An 18,815-nucleotide genomic window follows, 5' to 3' on the forward strand; every position below is an offset into this window, starting at 1 on the left:
GGGTTAGTTTTTGAATCATATGCTTTCTGATTCTGTTTTCAGAAACTTGCATTGCAGAATGTGGCACTCCATTCCTGACATGCCACTATTCTTGAGTGTTAGGAAGAGGTGGGTTCCCTTGGTTTTCACAGTGATGCAATAATGTGATGCAGTATCACAGTAATGCATTTGCCTTATGTCAACACTATCTGACTGACTAATTTATGGAAAGATTTGCATTAGTTGTGTGTCACTCTTTGTGTAGCTTTGAGTTCACCAAATGTGTACATATTTTTGCATCTTGTCACAGATCCTCGGGTCAAAAGGATACACAAGAAACCCAGATATCAATCTATGAGAAGGGAGATGCTGTTGACAAGGAAGCAGAGACTACTGAGGTCACTGTAGAGGATCATGGTTTCATGTCCTCAGAAGAGTCAATTAAAACTTTGTCAGTAGAATCAATGAATGTCATTACTACATGTAATGACACTGTGGATCAAGTGGGTGTTAGGTACTCTGACAGGGGGTAAGTGTGAGAGAGGCTAATACCTGGCCTTTTCTCTCGTCAGCTTGATATAGGTGAAGGGATGTGTGTTGCATGGTTTTAATCTGTAATGTCCTTTTGAGGCTGGCTTAAAGGGATATTCCGGTGTAAGTTTAATCCATGGTCTAACACACCATGAAACTGTGTTAGACTCCCTCTCTCGAGATAAAGTTTGCAGACCACTAGCTAACGTAGTTTTTGCATCCTCAGAAACGACCGCACGGCAACAATACATTGCAGTAAATGGGTCCAAATATAAAACTGCCATCAAAAAGCCACAAATAATGCTCAGAACAGCACCAAACTTCAGCAACATTAGAAAAAGGGTTCCAACACATATTTCGAGGCATCAAACATTTGATATAGTTGCCGTATTTGTCGGAAAATATAAATGAAACTCACCACCTGAGAAGCCTTCCTTGTTGTGGGGAAGCTCTGTGAGTCGATTACAGAGTGCAGTAGAGTCCCGCAGTAATGATCATCATTGAGCTGCGGAACTGTACTGCACTCGACTATAATCGACTCACAGGGCTTCCCCACAACAAGGAAGGCTTCTCGGGTGGTGAGATTTGTTTATCTATTCCGACAAATCCGGCAATGATATCAAATGTTTGATGCCTCGAAAATTGTGCTGGGACCCTATTTCTAATGTTGCTGAAGTTTGGTGCTGTTCTGAGTATTATTTGTGGCTTTTTGATGGCGGTTTTATATTTGGACCCATTTACTGCAATGTATTGTTGCCGTGCGGTTGTTTCTGAGGATGCTAAAACTGTGTTAGCTAGCGGTCTACAAACTTGATCTCTCAAGAGGGAGTCTAACACAGTTTCACGGTGTGTTAGACCATGGATTAAACTTAGACCAGAATATCCCTTTAATTTACTGTAATTCATGGTTGAATTGAGCTAATGGGTTGGCTGGGAGAAAGGTAAATGACAAAACACAGCAGAATATAAGGGCAAGTCAGTTCGAAATGAAAAATAATTAAAAAGCAACAAAGATACCTTGAAGCAAAATGTTAAAGTCAAATGGCAGTGGAAACATTAGAAACCTTCCAGGTGAGACATTTCAATAGCAACTACAATAAAATCCGTTGACTGTAGAACAAGGAGATCTGCCCAAGAGAAGGTAAGGCACAGTCAACAATCCCTCCCAAAAATTATTCAATTAACAGATTATTAAATAAGCAAGAATATTAATAATAGTAGGGAAAAAAACAAACAAACAGACAAACAAAAACAAGCAACAACAGAGTGAGCTACATCCGCAATAATAGTGAAAATAATAACCTGAAGAATATGCAAGTAAGTAAAAAAACAAAAAAAACAAAACAAATTAATAAATAAATAAATTAAGAAGGTAACATTTAGGGAGAGATAGACAGACACACAGTTATGAGTCTGGGTTTTTGGCCAGAGATACATGATACCAAAAAGCCCCCATGTTGGTCCCTTAGTGTGATTTCCGTCATTCCTCCTGATCAACATGGATTCGTTTGAGGCAGTTTTGATCATATAGTTAACCAATTCCTTCATTCCTGGGGGTTTGGCTGATTTCCAGTAAGTGAGTACTGTTCTGGCAGCTGTGGTTAGCCCAGTCATAACCACTGAAAGTTCGTCTTTGGATATATTATGTACTTGTGATTTGTCTCCGAGTAAACACAGCCTTGGGGATATTGGTAACGTCCTGCCCAGCCACTCCATCATACATCTGAGAATTTTGCTCCAGAAGGGTTGAACAAGTGAACAGTCCCAAATACAATGTAAAAAAGTTCCTTTTTCTTTCTTTCCAACACAAGTTATTGTTTGATAGTCCCGTCCTATGCAGTCTAAATGGTGTCCAGTAATACCTGTGGATTATTTTGTATTGAGTAATTTACTTCTGGACTCCCTGACAAATTTACCAGTATGTGACAGAATGTTTAACCTCTCTTCTTCATTCAACATACATCCCAAGTCCTTCTGCCACACTCTTCTTAAACCGTCGCAGCTATTACTGAGTAGTTCATTAGACAGTCTATAAAAGATAGAGGCCTTAAGGTGTTCCGTTGGCAATCTGAGAAAGTCTGGGATGGGATTTCTCTCTTTATATAGAGTCCTTTGTGCGAGACAGCTCCTAATTTGACCTTTCCCTGTGAGGGTGTATCTCCTAGTTAGATCTGTATATAACTTGAAAACACAATTCTGATACAGGTCATCCACCTGAAATATACCACTGAGGTGCCATTTTTTCCAGTATATCTGTGTTTTCCCAATAACAATCGTTGGGTTATGCCATATAGATGAGTGAGGTTGTCTAAGATGAGGTATCTTTAACATCTTGTGTATTCTGGTCCAAACCTCTTCAGAGTGAGACAGGATAGGATTCATGGGTCCATGTTGAGACTGGGGTAATCTATCTATAGGGGTAAATGGAGAACACATCTCACTTTAAATGCTAACCTAATCCAAATTACTGTCCTTTAACCAGTGTTTAGCTAGTTTGGCAATTTCAAATGAAACATGATATAGCCTCCGGTTTGGTAGACCCAGACCTCCTATCTTTTGGGGAACACATTTTGCTCATTCCAATTCTCGGTTTCCTCCTGTCCCATAAAAATTCTTTAACTGCTGAGTCGTATTGTTTAAAAATCTGAGGTCGTATGGCTACTGGCAACATCATAGCTATATAGTTCAACTGGGGTGCATCAACCATTTTAATAACACTTATCTTGCCCCATAATGAGAGTTGAAATTTTTCCCACTTCCCCACATTTGGATTATTTTTGACTTTTAGTAGTGCAGGCTCAAAGTTTAAAACAGGCATAGCCTCAACTAGAAAGGTACTAGAAAGGTACCGCGGTACCCAGCCGTTAAAAACAATACTTTTTCGCGTTTTATTAGTATCGGTACTTTATGAACTTGGTGCGAAACATGTAGCTGACAGACATGCGGACTTGTTCAAAGAATTCAAAGAGCTGCAAATTAGCGATAGATAGCATTAATATCCCTCGGATGGAAGTCAAGCGAGTTTTTTTTTTGTGACAAGCAAACTTTTTTTTACCATCAGAGTTGCACGAGGCAGTCAGGGGTAAAGCTAACTGTTTAACAGTCCGATGTGGTTCCACACATCTCTGTATGCAAACGCAACGTTCACACTGGTAACATCAACTTTACCATTATATGTGCTGGTGTTCTCAAGTATGCTGATCAACAACACCACTAAGTCAATCAGTACTAGTAATATCATAGCATGTACATTTTTGTCAATAATTTATAATGTATATTGTAATTTATATTATTAGAATATGGTCTGATTAGCACAGACCTCCACCAGGTCTGGGTCAATTGTGTTGCACTTTAGTGCACTAATGTAGTTGCAGGCTAATAATCCAGGGTTTGAACTTTATCATCATGAAATGCAAATTGCAAAATTCCCCTTTGTGGGATGAATAAAGTATTATCTTATTTTATGAATTGCCAGACTTACAGTTAATGTCATTTATGTTCATTATTTTTATGCTGAATAAAATTGTAGTTAACGTGCTGTTAATTTTTTTCTACTATGGAAAATCAGGTTATTTAATAATCTCTGAGAGCAAACAAGACAAATGAACAAAACAAGAAGACACTTGTTTTCTTGGATACAGAGATGCTTGTAACCAGATTGGCAACTAAGTTAAACAGCTGCATAATCATTTCATTGTTGTTCTAACAGGTTAATTAGCTATGAAGTTCAGCAGCTTTTACAAAAAAAGTTGTTTTACTGTGTTTTAATAAAAAGAAATAAGTCATTTTAAGTTTCACATTCTGTCATCTAATATTTTATTCCATTACTTTTGATGATGTTTTAGTTTTCCGCCGTGGTATCGTTTCAGTATCGGTATCAAGATATTTTAGGCAGGTATCGTAGCGAAGTCATATTTTTGGTATCATAACACTGTCGTAAAATGACTTCTTTTCTCGGTTGGTCCAAAAGATTTCAAAGATCAAAAAGTCACCAGGAGTCTTCAAGGCTGAGTGCAATAGAACTTTATTTGCCGGCAAAAAAGAGCGGGATCAGACACAGACAAAATCCGTGAAAAAACCAAACTGACCCAAGGCTCAAAGCCCCGAACATCCTCTTTTAAACACAGAAAAGTGGGTGTGTCCGTTCGGACAACATGGTCTCAACCAATCATTATTCTGCTTAATTTCTGCTGATACTGTTATTTCTCTATGGAAAAATACCATATTTCTAATGGAAAATCACTGTACCTCTAGTGGAAAAAGCCTGTATTACCTTTTGCGCTTGCGCGAAGATTGGCATACGTGCAGAACTGCATGTCGACCAGTTGCACCTCGCCTCGCTTTGTTTTTTTTACATTGGGGCTTTCTCTGTGCTGCGATCACCGGCTCTTAGAAACTCTGGCCTTGAGGCCTTCAGGTTTTTGATAATTCACCCCTCCTTGATACATCCCATTATATCTGACCACTCTTGGCACTGCATTTTTAAACATAATGAAAGTGTTACATATTTGGTTATATGATGTAATTCTTAGATTTGTGGTTACATTTTCACACTTGACATCTGACTATAGCAGCTTTAAACAGATGCACTTTTCAGTCAGCAGGTGCCCAGTAGTATGTTTCAGCAACTCTTTCACACTTGTTACCCTTCGTTTCTTACTTTTATCATTATAACAGTTATTATCAGTTACCATTAGTCACTATTTACTAACTGTGGTTCTTTTATACTGACCACTATCTACTTACTATGGTTATTTTACACTACAACACTAGTCCGGATATAATAATAGTTTATGCTCTTTTCTCCCTCCACTCCTCTAATGCTTGCATTGGATCTGATAGCAATGGTGTAAAGAGTGGGGAAGGAAATGAGAAGTGGCGATAACTATTGAGTAAAAAGGTTATTTTTAAAGGGAACACAGGTTCTGGTGAATTTTATCGGGGGGGGGGGGGAAGCACACTGACAGCGACCAGGTGAAGGAGAGGACAAAGACAATTTATGCCGGTGCACCACACAATATATTAAAAGATACCCAATACCGAAAAGAACCTTGAAAGGTTTTAAAACCGAGTTCTTAAAATGGAAGCTGCATTTGTTAAAATAATCCATTCATAATTAAGCAAGTCCATTTGTGCCAGCAAGAACCGGATACCAGGGCAGCTCGGAGGTGGTGGCGGAGCTCTGCCATCTCTCCTCAGGGGCTTCAGGTACCTCAGCTGCTCCTCCCAATCAGCGCCCCGGAGGTCACCTGGAAAGTACAAATACACAGCCAATCGCGCCACTATGGCCCAAAGGGAAACTTACCCGCCAGGCAGAGCGCTATGCTCTGCCGCTGCGAGGGCGTCGAGTAGTAACGCTCTGGGTTTCTCTCGTGTGCGGCCGGTGCTCGTGCTGTCCCGCCGTCTCCAGCCTCTCGGAGCCCTCAGACCAGGTCTGGTCCCCTCATGGAGACCCGGCGCCTCGCTGGTGTGCTCACTCGCCCCTTGACGTCAGTGTCACGCTCTCCATCACTCGGCTTTCTCCATCACCCAGGCTTCTTAGTAAGAAGAAGTTGGCAGGCCTGGTCTCCTCGCGCCGCCCTGCGTTCTCTGGCGTCTCTCGTGTCTCTTTTTCTGTGTGTCTCCGTCTGTGTCTCTAGCCCCTGTTTAGTGGGTTGGTGGCTGTTAAATAGGGGACAAAATTGAACCTCACAGGTGCAGCTGATCAACAATCAAAACGGTGCGTTCACAGGCACTAAAAACAAAACCCAAACCACATGCAGTAAAAGTCAACACAATAAATACAATTATTAAAAACACAACACAAGTAAAATCATGCAATCATAAAACTCAATATATAAAAACCCAATAAAACATAATAAAAAGCACAACTAAGATAAAACAGTCTTACTGCCTGTGACAATGGCCGTGGCTCAAGAACAATATTAAACAGTAAAGGGGAGAGTGAACAACTCTGTCTGGTTCCTCTGGTGAGGTCAAACAGAGATGAGATAATCCCGTTGGTCAGAAAAAAGCTGTTTTGTCACGGATTGAGAAGCGGCGATATTCATGCCTGTGTCCTCTCGCATCCGGGTTGCCATGGAGACCATCAATATATATATATATATTGTCTTGGGCTGATCTGGGATGTGTATAATTCCCTATAAAATTGTTTTAGGACCTCATTTATTTAATCACTGGTATCACGTTCCGTTTTGAAGCCTGTCCTATAATTTTCCCTCAGATAAAAGCTTTGGATGCCTCCCATTCCATTGCCCTTGTGGCTGTGCTTCCTGAATTAAAATCAAAGTAGTATTTAAGATCCTCCCTCAGTGTCAGAGCAAAGGCTTCATCACGTAACAGTGAGGTGTTTAGCCTCCATCTACCTTTTCTTTTTTATCTGTGTTAATATCAATACCCAGCTCTATAGCTGCATGGTCTGACAGAGCCATCACATTTATTGTACACTCTGTTACTGATTCTACAATATAACTTGAAATTAAAAAGAAGTCTATCCTAGAATATGATTTCTGACAGTGGGAGAAGAAGGTGTAATCCCTTTCTCTGGGATTTGCCAGTTGCCAAATATCTACCAAGCCTAAATCTTCACAGAGCATGTGTAAAGCAGCCTTGTCTCTCATAGTTATTGGCCCGCTTAATTTGCTCTTATCCATAAACACGTCCATTACTAGATTAAAGTCTCCAGCTAGAATAATTCGGCCCTCCATTTCACCTAAAACTTTGTTCACCTCATTAAGAAAGTTTGGATCTTCTTTATTAGGTGCATATATGTTACACAGCACCATCTTTTCCCGTTAATAACAGCTTCTATACAAACCATTCTACCCTCTTCATCTTTCAGTTCCCTGACCAGAATGAAACTCAGATTTATATTTATTAGAATGCAAACCCTGTTCCTCTTGCTAGAGTAAGAGCTATGAAAAATGTGGCCCACCCATCCCCACTTCAGTTTGGCTGCATCTTCTCCCCTAAAGTGAGTCTCTTGAATGAAAGCAATATCTGCTTTGTTATGTTTGAGGTACGTCAAACATTCCCTCTCTTTTCAGGATCCCCACAGCCATTGATGTTCCAGCTTATACATCTAATACAATTTTTAGCCATGTCTTATGTAGCAAATAAGAGTGGGTAAACATAAATATTTATGGCAAGAAAAGTCTGGCTACATTGTGACCTGATATCACCAATGTTGCGCTCTAAAACTAGTGTCTCATATGTATTAATACCGAAAATTGTCTCCCTGTTAACTTCAGTCAGTACCACACCCTTATAGAAATATATGTCAAGGTGAAGCTGAACGCTTCTGAACTTAATACTTCTGAACATCTGAAGTAGTAACAAAAAGTAACACAAACTTAAATATGCCCCAGACAATATTAACAGGGGCACTTGACGTTTGTTCCCGAGGAACAACTCAAAAATCAAAATCAAAAACAAAACAGACATCCTGGTCCGTAAAGTATCGTACACCCGGCCGGGATTTCCCCTGGCTTTGGCTCAGGCTGCACAGAGGCTGCACTGAGGCTGCCCCCACCCCCCATCTGTTCAGTGTCAAAACATTAAGTCTAATACCTGCATAGATATATATATCCATACGTTATATAAGTAATGCCACGTAGATTCACTCATTTGCAGTAGAGTTTTCCTCAATAAATTGTTCTGCCTCCTTGGCGTTGGTGAAGCTGCAGCTCCTTCCCTTCCATGTAAAGTGCAGGGTGGCTGGATATGCCAACTTATACCTGATGTTATGGCGCTGCAGAGCTTTCCTCGCCGCGGTGAATGTTTTCCTCTTTAGGGCCAGCTCTCTTGCCATGTCTGGGAACACTGACAATCTGAGGTTCTCCCACAGTATACCACACTTTTCTCTCGCCAAGGCAAGCATTTTCTCCCTCACTGATTGTCGCAGAAATCTGATAAGCACCGGTCTGGGCAGCTGGTCGATACCTGGCCTGGTATCTCTCTCTTACAATGGTTTTCCAGCTCTTGTAAATGGTTCTGTAACATTTCCACCTTTGTGTCGCGGCCATCATTATCGCTCACCAACATGTCGGCTGTATCATACCTACAAACTTGTCGCTTTTCTGCGACAATCGCCGTTTTCTTGGTCAATTGGGTCATTCACGTGAATCGCGTAGAACCGGAGAGTTTTTCTTTGGGGGGGTCTATGGATGGGACATGGACATGAACCAGAGATTATCATGGAACTGCGAACATGTGCGCGTGAATGATATGTGGATGATGCTGAGATGAGGGGACTGACTGTTGGCTGAACGTAAAGTACGTTGCATTCTCTGTCAGAAAGACAACAAATTTGTCTTCAAAATAAGAGCTTTACATTGCACCCCATTGGAGTTTAGAGCTGGGTTCTTAGCGGGGGGCTTTTAATTTGAAAGTAGCGACCAGTAGTAGCTTGTCACTACAACAACAAGCGGACAACGAAGACAGCTACAGAGACTGAGGAGACGCTAGCATCTTCTGGATCTCAGCAGCTGTCCAGTTGCTCAGCTTGACATCCGTGGATGAAGTGATGGACTGACTGCTGTGATCAGCTGTTTCCTGGTTTTAAAACTCCCTGGCTGTGGGTCGCACAACAATGCAGGTCATTGACACCTCCGCCCATCTCTCAATTTCTATATCTATGTCTCGGATTTAGATCGCAATGGAGTTGGAAAAAAGTGTACCCTCCGAGGTGGCAAATCGGCGGACTGCCTAAATCCGCGGACCTGTCCGCAAAAAGGACGGCCAAATTGGCGGCTCGCTGCCTAGTATAAAAACGGCTATTAACTGTGCAAACAAGGGCAGCTATGCACTGCAGGCACACTGTCAAACAGAAGTGCAGAAGAAGAAGGTGCAGGTCATAGCATCAACACAGTGTAGCCAGCAGCTTTCTTCCAAGCAGAGAGACAGCAACTTTTTCAAAAGCCATATTCATCTTGTCAAAACACACTCTTCAGGGGCTTGCTTTTTTCACTCTGCAGCAGATTGCGCTATTAAAGTTGTGCTGCTGCGCATTTCATGAGAGAAGTTGTCAGTCTAATTTCTTATGTAGCATAATGTGACCATAATGTCAGCCACCCCCCCCCCCCCCGCCAGTGACACTGTCACCTTTTTTACTCTGAGGAGTTTGCAGGTGTGCTGTATCTTCCAGTTTGGAGATTCGTATCTCCATCTCCTCCGAACTCTTCTGTATGCTGTTCACTGCACTCTTCAGCTCCGTGGTTGTAACTTTGATGGTTGCGGTGTCTGCTGCGACCCCCTGAGGGGTAGCACTCATTTTAGCTATCTCGGCAAAAATGTTCTCCATGCTCTTTGGTTCAGCATCCCGTATGTCCGACTCTAATGTGGGTGTCGTATCTTCCCTTGAACGGCTGGGGCACTTCCTGGTGGATATGAGGCCTGCCGCCTGACCTCCCTTGGAATGCTTGGTCATAGAAGTCATTTTGATTCCAAAACTTCCAACGGGTGATTCCAATATGTGCAAAAAAGCCAACTGAGGCAGATTTACAAAAGGAAAGTGGCAAATACTTGGGTATAAAACAGTCTGGTAGATAGGGCGAGGAGAGTTTGTCTAATGCGCCGCCATCTTGCTCGACGTACCCACGGGACTCTGGCAGTAGAAACATTTGATTGTGAAAGAATTGATTTAAATATTAAGTTGAAGCGTTTCTCCATATCTTTGCAGATAATTACTTAAGTCAACAGAGAGGTGTATAACAAAATTGTGTGAAATTCTTAATTTAAAGAAATCTACAATAACATGGATATGGTGGAAAAATACAGCTCATCATTTTAGGTACTATTAGGTCTTATAGGAATACTGAGGAATACTATTTTTAAACACATCATTAAACACATCATTTCCCCTAGTAATAATGCTGGCTTTACTGCTGTGACTATTTTAAGAGTATTTGTATATTCTAACCCTAACCCAAGCAAATCCTGTGGCATGGTGTTTTGTTTGCAAGAGTGCAACTTTTTGGAGTAGTGGAATGTCGTTTTAATAAGTTTTTAATATGTTTTAATAAGTTGTGAGTGAAAAAGGTTCTGTGATGAAAATCAGTAATATAAACATTTTTTTTCAACTTTTTTATCATATGTAGAAGACATAAACTCTTAAGCACTGGTAACTTTCTCACTGATTGATTGAGGCATTGAGGATATGTAGAACGAGATTTAGAATTGCCCTTATTTTGTATTTTATTTCTCCATCTTCCAACAAACTATAACTTTGTATTTACCTTCTCTTTAGACATGAATACATGTCTTCACAGCAGCCATCATGCCCAATTATTCCTGGTGCTGCAGGGCTGCAATCCGAGACCCAAATAAATTATCCTGAGCAGCATCTTATAAACAGGACCATACTATGGGAGGAGCTACCAAAGTCAACTACACTAAAATGTCCTGCAGACAAGATCATACATCAATGGGTGGAACTACCAAAAGTGACAACAGAGGTAACAAGAAACACACCAGAGGAAGAAATGAAAACAATTAAAGAAATGGTCAATATGGACCAATTGTTACCTGGTATCGCCATGACCCCAAGTCTCTCTTCCAAGATGTGGGACACTGATGATGACATGAGGACAAAGACAGAGGCTGGAATAACAGATCTGACGCTGACATGTCCAACAGTTAGCGGCATGTTTGAATTTACTGCTACTGCAAAACATACAAATGAAAGTTCACTGGAAAGTAGCTTATTGTGGGTTAAGCCAACAGAGGATAATGACATTATAACCACTGAGAGTGTTCTTCATTTGAAAGGAAATACGGATTTAGTTGATCAAATTGAAATGGAATGGAATGGAAAAAATAAAAAGCCCACTGCACAATGTATGCCAAATTATGCGAAGCCCGAAATTCAGTACAAACAGTTAACTTCCTCAGAAACCTATCTTGGTATGTCAAACATTGCTGGTGTGCCATCTAAATTGACCGCAAAAGAAGAACCCTGGCTCATAGATCACAAACCATTCTGGGAGAAACTATCAAAACCAAAGGAAGTATTCCAGCCATATGCATCAGAGGATGTTGAAAAGAACACAAAGAAAATGTTTTTACTGGTACCGTCTTGCCCTAGAGAGGCAAGAAATCCAGGGTTCCCATCTGTATCACACTACAGTTTAGTTTTTTGTGGACCAAATGTGGTGGATGTTTATCCTGAATGTACTGGAGTCTCCTATATACCTGATTCACCACCTATGAGTATGCATATCTCACCATCATGGGTATCAGAACAAGAATCACTTTTAGAGAAGCAAGTGAAAACTAAACTTGTCATGATAGTGTCACCACAAGAGAAGGATGAAATTACACCAGTTGGAGTTTTGGTACCAACTTGCCCAAAAACGTCTTGCATACTCGGCATTCCCCTATTTCCACAACCTGTGATACCACATCATGGATCAGATATGATGAGCCTTTTGAAAACTTGCTCCAGAATGTCTTGTGTTGAAGGTATTCCATCATTAATGGAACATTTGAGTAAAAAGTGGGCTTCAGATTGTAAACCCTTAGAAGTAGCCACTCACAAAATCGACACAGTCATAATCGATGACAGATCTCACAATGATGACATGAAAAGCATGTCAGCTTTAGCCCCAACTTGTCCAAAAGAAGCTTGTATTCCTGGATTACCATCCGCTATGGAACCTACAGTAAGCTATAACCGGTTTAGTAGTGTCAATCTCCTTTCATCTTGCCCGGCTGCTTCTAGGATCGCTGGTTTTCCTTCAAGGCAGAAAGCTGACAAGAAAGACTGGAATGCCAGCCATGCGCCAATATGGGAGAAGCAAACTAAAATGGAGTCTGTTTTACAACTGGAGAACAATAAAATGGAAAAAGATATGAAGGGATCTTTTTCTTTTGCGCCAAGTTGCCCAAGAGAATCAATCATCTCTGGTTTTCCTTCTTTACCAAAACCCAGAATGACTAATGTTGTTAACATGACAAATATGGTCAGACTTTCAAGCTCATGCTCAAAGATGTCACAAATACCAGGATTTCCATCAACTCATAATTCAGAAGGATGGACAATGAGCATGGAGCCACTGTTTGAACAAGGAATTAAAGAAAAGAAGCTTTCATTGATTGACGGATGTGAAAGAGATAAGGAAACAATGAAAGCAATGCTTGCCCTTGGACCATCATGTCCTAAATTGGCACGGGCGTCAGGATTTCCTTCTCATTCAACTGTTTGTTGTGCACAAAGTATTAGCCTTTTAACTCTGTGCTCTCATGTTTCCAAAATACCTGGATTCCCATCCATTAATGGGGATATGAGTGTAGGATGGATAACAGAAAAGGCGGCATTGCTAAAGAGGCTGCCAAATAAGGAAGTCATATTTGACATAACAAATGGCAACAAAATGATTACAAGGCATATGGTTTCCTGTGTGCCATCCTGTGCTAAAGAGTCATCTATTCCTGGTTTTGGATCTATTCCAAATCCCCAAACTGTGTATTATGGCCTAAATGTAGTCAACCTTCTTCAGTTGTGTCCAGTAGTTTCTATCATACCTGGTGTTTCATCACTTGAAGGGCACAAAGAAGAAGGATGGGGTGCCAGACTGGGTCCGTTGATGTACAAACCCCAAATGAACATTCATTGTATTATTAATGGCTCACAAATTACTGTAGGCAAACCAAACAACATGTTTGCTTTGGTTCCTTCCTGCCCTGGAGCATCAAAGATTCCAGGCTTCCCATCTGTCCCCCAATACAATATGCTTAATATTGTACCTGTTTGCCCAAAAGTATGCAGTTTGCCTGGATTTACATCATTTGAAAGGACCTCAAAATTCCAATGGCTTTTTGATCCACACACTTTGTGTGATAAGCTTTCAAAAGAGACATATTTTAAGATACATTGTCCAAATAAAGATGGAGAAACTGTGAAGACAATGTTGGCATTAGCGCCATCTTGCCCTGAAGCGTCCAGGATCCCAGGGTTCCCCTCTGCACCTCAAACCAAACCCAAGATCGAACCCAATATGATAAATTTCCCATCTTTCTGCTGCAGTGCTTCACGTCTCCAAGGATTTGCATCTATGACTACAACCCAAAGTGCTGGATGGCTAAATGACACAAAACCAATTTCGATAAAGCCTCTGGAGAAGAGGGCAAAAATTATTATTCATCTTGCTGGACAGGACCAGCTATATTGGTTCAACATGAAAAGCATGGTGACACTAGTGACAACCTGCCCCAAAGAGGCCAGAGTATGGGGCTTTCCCTCTGCTCAAGCTGGAAACAGACCACCAGACATGGTCAGCTTATACACATCAGCTCCATGTGTCTCATGTCTCCAAGGCTTTCCATCAAGACGGATGCTTAGCGCCGATTGTATAAATAAACAAATTAGGACAACAGACAGCAAGTCCCTGTCAGAGAACATGCTGAATGAGAAGATATTTCTTATTGCACAACATAAACATGGACAGGAAGACATGGGGTACATGGTAGCAATGGCTCCATCATGTCCACTTTTGACTGGAATCCCTGGGCTCCCAAGCATTTCAAAATCAAGCCCAACAGAGAAAGAAACAAGGGCTAGTTTGTTTCCTTGTTCTACTGAGAGGCACGTATCACAAGAATTACCTCCTGCGCAGTCAACTCAGACATATCTCAAAGATGCAAGAATTCCTGGTAGTCCCTCCACATCTTTAACCAGGCCCAGCGCAGCACCTGCATATGGTGAGATATTTGCAGCTTTAGGATTGAGTTCACATTCACCTTTTTATGTCATGTTTTTGTCTTGTGTATTTTATTGTTTGCTTTTATGACAGAGGAGAAATTTGAAGGTGGTGCAAAGCACAACATAGACCTTTGTGCAGATAAAGGGTAAGTATAGGAGCCCAGTTCTTTTGCATTGTTTGCTGTGAAACAGCTGTGTGGTTACTTTAGTGCTTGCCCAACATGGACTGTTCGGACCAATAAACCGTACCTTTGGTTATTTAACTATATACTGCATGGTACATTTCAGAATTTCTGTGAAGGCTGTACTGTAATTTTTTTATTGAATTGCCGATGAGTTTGTGGATCTCGCCTTAAAATCTTTTATATTTGGGTCTTCAGCAAATCACAAGTAGAGACGATAGCAGCAGAAGACACCCTAACAGTGAAGAAACTATTGGACACATCAGAACCAGCAGGTGCCTTGGGGTGGGAAGTATTGGAGGCAGAGGGAACAGTAACTGAAAAACAGACAGAATCCTTTTTGTCAGAAGACACTTCAGGACTAGTAAAGGCTATTGTGGGTGTTTTCCACAAAGGGTAAGTGTGACACTTAGTCCGTAATATTTCATGGTCCCACTTTTCATATATAAGGCTCATTCTATTTTCAAATGCAGATTTAGGCATTTTAAAGATTGTGGGAATGAACAACAAAATGCATGGTTCTAGGTTTCATTCACTCACTGTAGTATCCATGTCTCACAGTTATGAAACAGTAGCATCCATTTTGGGGCCATCTAGCTCTACTTTAGCTGAAGTGGATCACCAACCCAAGGCTGTCTCTACTATGGATCTGAAAGACAAGAGTCTCGCCCTTTTGGATGAGTTCTTTCCACATTTCGTGGACAACACTACTTCCATACAGACGATAGAGCGCCAATTTGAAGACATACACCCCACACACGACAATGAATATCCAACAAGTGCTGAGCCTTACATGTTGGACTTACATACATGTGGTCAATCTGCATCACCAACTTCTGACAGTGATGATATGTTTTTGGATTGCGCAAACATGAAAAAATGGCCTCCGTTGACAGAGGCAGATATCACTGAAATATCAAAGGATGATAGTGGACAAGTAGAGGAGCAAGAGACCGCTTTTGACCAATTACATACAAAGGAGAGATCATTCACAGGGCAGGACTCTGTTCAAACATCAGTGTACAACGAAAGTTTGTTTGCAAGACAACAGAGCGAGACAGAACAGGATGAGGTTAGAACAATATCATCTTCTTCACAGCTGGATAAAGGGTGAGTGCTGGAGTACAGTGATCCAGTGTGTGGTTGCACGGTGTGACAGTCTACATGTTTTGCTTTTTTTGGTGATAACACTGTCTCTTGTTCTGGTTTTGAGCGCTTACTACTCTGTAAATTGTGATGGTCAACTGTTTGTAAAAGCTGTAAAGATTGGCACTGTGACTTGAAATGGTAATATTTTGTCTTTGGAAGTATTTTACGTAGGTGTTGTAAACTGAGGTTGATTCGGTCTCTGTCTCCTTTATGTGCTGCTGTGTTGTTTCAATGACAGTGTGCATGAACTTAAGGAAAGCAGAATGTATAAAATTAAGTTCAGTTTAGATGCCGTTGCTGTCTTTTTTATGGAGTAGATTAATAGCTGGTTTGAGATAGCGTGCATGGGAGAACTATATGACAAAGTAAAAAAACAGCTAATTCTGAAGCTTGTTCTTTTTTTCCCCAAGCCCCCAACAAACAAGAATGGAAGAAATTTCTGCTACTTCCCTGCACCCTGCATCAAATGAGTCACCAACAGGTGCCAATGCATATAGAGAGAAACTCATGGACAAACCCTCAGATTTACAGAACCTCAGTTCAGTTGGACCACAAGCTGACATTGCTGTCCCTCAGCGAGGCAGAAAACCCAAGAGAAACATTTCAGAACCTCAACATCCAGGGTGTGATCAAGAAAAAGATACTGTTCCAGTGCGACCACTCAGAAGGAAGGATAGTTTAACACCAAGCCGCAAACAAAAGTCTGATGGTTTGTCAGTCAAACTTCTCCCTGAAGTTTTTTCAGTCCAGTCCACACAGCCTGCCACTGACCCATCTTGCAACATAAAGTTAGGAGTCGGTAGTGTTCCTCTGTGTGTACCTCAGAATGAACATACCCAAGCAAATGTTGATGCTCAACCAACACCATACATTGATGACCATAGACAAAAAGAGCAAAGTGAATCCGTGCAGATAATCATGGGTTATGTCCCCCCCCCCCCGTGTGAAAAGGAGAGATGGTAGTTTGCCGTCTGAAACTCCACAGGGAACTGGCCCTTGCAAGCCTCTGAGGAGAAAAGATGGGGTGAGAGACACTTCTATTTCAAGAACTAATGAAAAACAGAATTTGAAAGTCCAAGTCAGTTCTGCTTTGGAAGCTCCTGATCCTGTTCCTCCTCAACCTTGTGTGAGGAGCTCTCATGTCTCAGGTGGCCTTGAACCTTTGCAGAGCATTGATAAACCCCATCAAACAGCCATCGAAATAATCCCCTCAAAACCTTTAGGTAGAAAGGACCACCCAACCACCAATCCTGATGAGAGTGCATCTCTAAAGGCAGATGCAGAATTGGTCTGCTCAAAGGATAGGAGCTCTTCTACCACAGAATGGCCCATGAAAGACATTAACACATTTGTCGAGGCTTCTTCTAATGTAATTCCTCCCTCAGAAGCAAAAGACTGCCCCCCGGAGATATTTCATGTTGATCAAACTGTGTCGCTCTCAATCATCAAGAAGATACGCCTTCCTCAACCTAGTAAGAGATTGCCTTCAAGCAAATCTGGCAAAATTGTCAGTGACAAGGGAATTTTGGCACAAAATGTCAATGTTCCAAACAAGGAGTCTATGAAACCAGTCCAGATCATCAATACTGTTATGCGGGATATAGAAGAAATAAAACAATCGAATATAGCTGGTGACACAGCTGTTGACACAATTGACATCACATATTTTAAGAAATCAGAGAATGCATCAGAGATAGCTGAGGCAGAGAAGCACAAACAAGCAACTATTTGTGAGCCAAGGCCTCATATGAGGAAATGTCTAAGTGGCTCCTTCCCAGATGATGTTACATCTACAGGGTGCCCATCTAAAGCTTCCCATAGAGAGGAGGGACAGGCAGCAAGGCTAGATGGTTTTGCATTAATTTGCTCAACAACTAAAGAATTGCCATACATGCAACACAGCAAAGGTGGCCTCCTTCCTCTGGAGAATCAACCTTCTACATCTGCAAAAGAAGTTACCCCTGTAAAGTTAAGGAGAAGCAGATTGACCATTGAGAGCGGTGTTCAAGTAGAAGAGGGTGCTGTTTTAGAGAAGACACCTGCCGATTCAAGCTTGCCTGTACCAAAACCAAGACTAAAAAAGCGTCTCAGTGGTTCATTTCCAGATGACACTACAGTTTCTGGCTCACCAACCTCCTGTCTAACACACACTGTGACTGATACCATTGGTCATGAATCAGTCCAACAGAATGAACAGTCAAGCTTGTTTGTTCCATTGCCTCGGGCCAAGAAACGTCTCAGTGCAACTTATTCAGATAGTACAACAACTGAAGACAATATATGCCCAGGAAGCCCAGAGGATATATCTGTCACTAATGAGGAAACAAAGGAATATTCAACCCCGCTGGATTCAAGGGGGATCTCTGAAGGAGGTTTTGTCACAATCCAAGATGAAGATGATGTTGCATCAGGGTTGGAACGAGAAGTGTTAGCAGCAATGGCAGAAGAAGGATTTCCGCAGGCAGACCCCATAGAAGATACTGAGAAGGCACTGGATGAAATAATTGAAGGCTGGACCTTTACAGATAAACCTGTTGTCACTGATGACTTAGAGAAGGCTGTTGTAGAAATGTGTGAGCATGCTGAAAAGGTTCTGGAGGGAGAAGTTGATATTGCTTCCACTGCAGCAACTTCTCTGGATGATTGGCTGCATGTAGATAATGACAAAGACAGTGAACCAACTGAAAGACAATCAAGGAAAGAAATAAGGGTCGAAGAGTTGGACTTTGGCTTTGTTTCTGTAGAAGTAGCTGCTGGTTGTTTAGAGGAAGAAAGGTAAGGTTAATCAGAACGCATTTAGGGGTGTGTGTGTGTGTGTGCGTGTGCGTGTGCGTGTGTGTGTGTGTGTGTGTGTGTGTGTGTGTGTGTGCGCTAGTGTGAGTGTGGGGGTGTTGTGGTGTATTGATATCTGAGATATGTGTATCAGTGTGTTTTATATAATCATCTCTAAACAACAAAAATTCAAATTTCCATCTGTTTTCTTATTATCTAATATATTCTATGTATGTGTTTTCATTAGCAACATGGTTATAATTACCAGTGTTCTGTTCTTCATGAAATAATTTATTACTAACTGAGCTTTGTTTTTGTGGTTTTCTAGGCAAAGGGAGACGCCTGAAAGATCTTACGGGAAGAAGCGCTTGAGTGGCTCTTACCAAGATGACAGCAAGTCAGAAGTTGCTGGCCTCTACCAAACCAAGGAACCAACAACACCTCAGAAAAGGCCTGCAGAAGGGGCTGCCACTCCTGAGGTAAGTTAAAGCTGCACTTAATGA

The 18,815-nt window shown here is 41.4% G+C and overlaps 1 protein-coding gene across 13 annotated transcripts in view; it reads left to right on the top strand.

Moving 5' to 3' along the window:
• Nucleotides 1-18,815, top strand: part of ehbp1l1a (EH domain binding protein 1-like 1a) — a 159,856-nt gene that overhangs the window by 77,320 nt on the left and 63,721 nt on the right. For 6 of the 13 annotated variants that reach the window (XM_030429794.1, XM_030429795.1, XM_030429798.1 and 3 more), the window contains 6 exons: nucleotides 43-108; nucleotides 290-508; nucleotides 10,757-14,208; nucleotides 14,301-14,355; nucleotides 14,590-14,787; nucleotides 18,641-18,791. In XM_030429794.1, coding sequence (XP_030285654.1) covers nucleotides 43-108; nucleotides 290-508; nucleotides 10,757-14,208; nucleotides 14,301-14,355; nucleotides 14,590-14,787; nucleotides 18,641-18,791 — 4,141 coding nt within the window. Of the gene's footprint in view, nucleotides 1-42; nucleotides 109-289; nucleotides 509-10,756; nucleotides 14,209-14,300; nucleotides 14,356-14,589; nucleotides 14,788-14,952; nucleotides 18,316-18,640; nucleotides 18,792-18,815 lie in introns of those variants that run through there. The other 7 variants (XM_030429799.1, XM_030429803.1, XM_030429804.1 and 4 more) reach the window with 5 other exon arrangements.

The sequence above is a fragment of the Sparus aurata genome, chromosome 10 (assembly GCF_900880675.1).
Source record: "Sparus aurata chromosome 10, fSpaAur1.1, whole genome shotgun sequence".
Taxonomy (NCBI): Eukaryota; Metazoa; Chordata; class Actinopteri; order Spariformes; family Sparidae; genus Sparus; species Sparus aurata.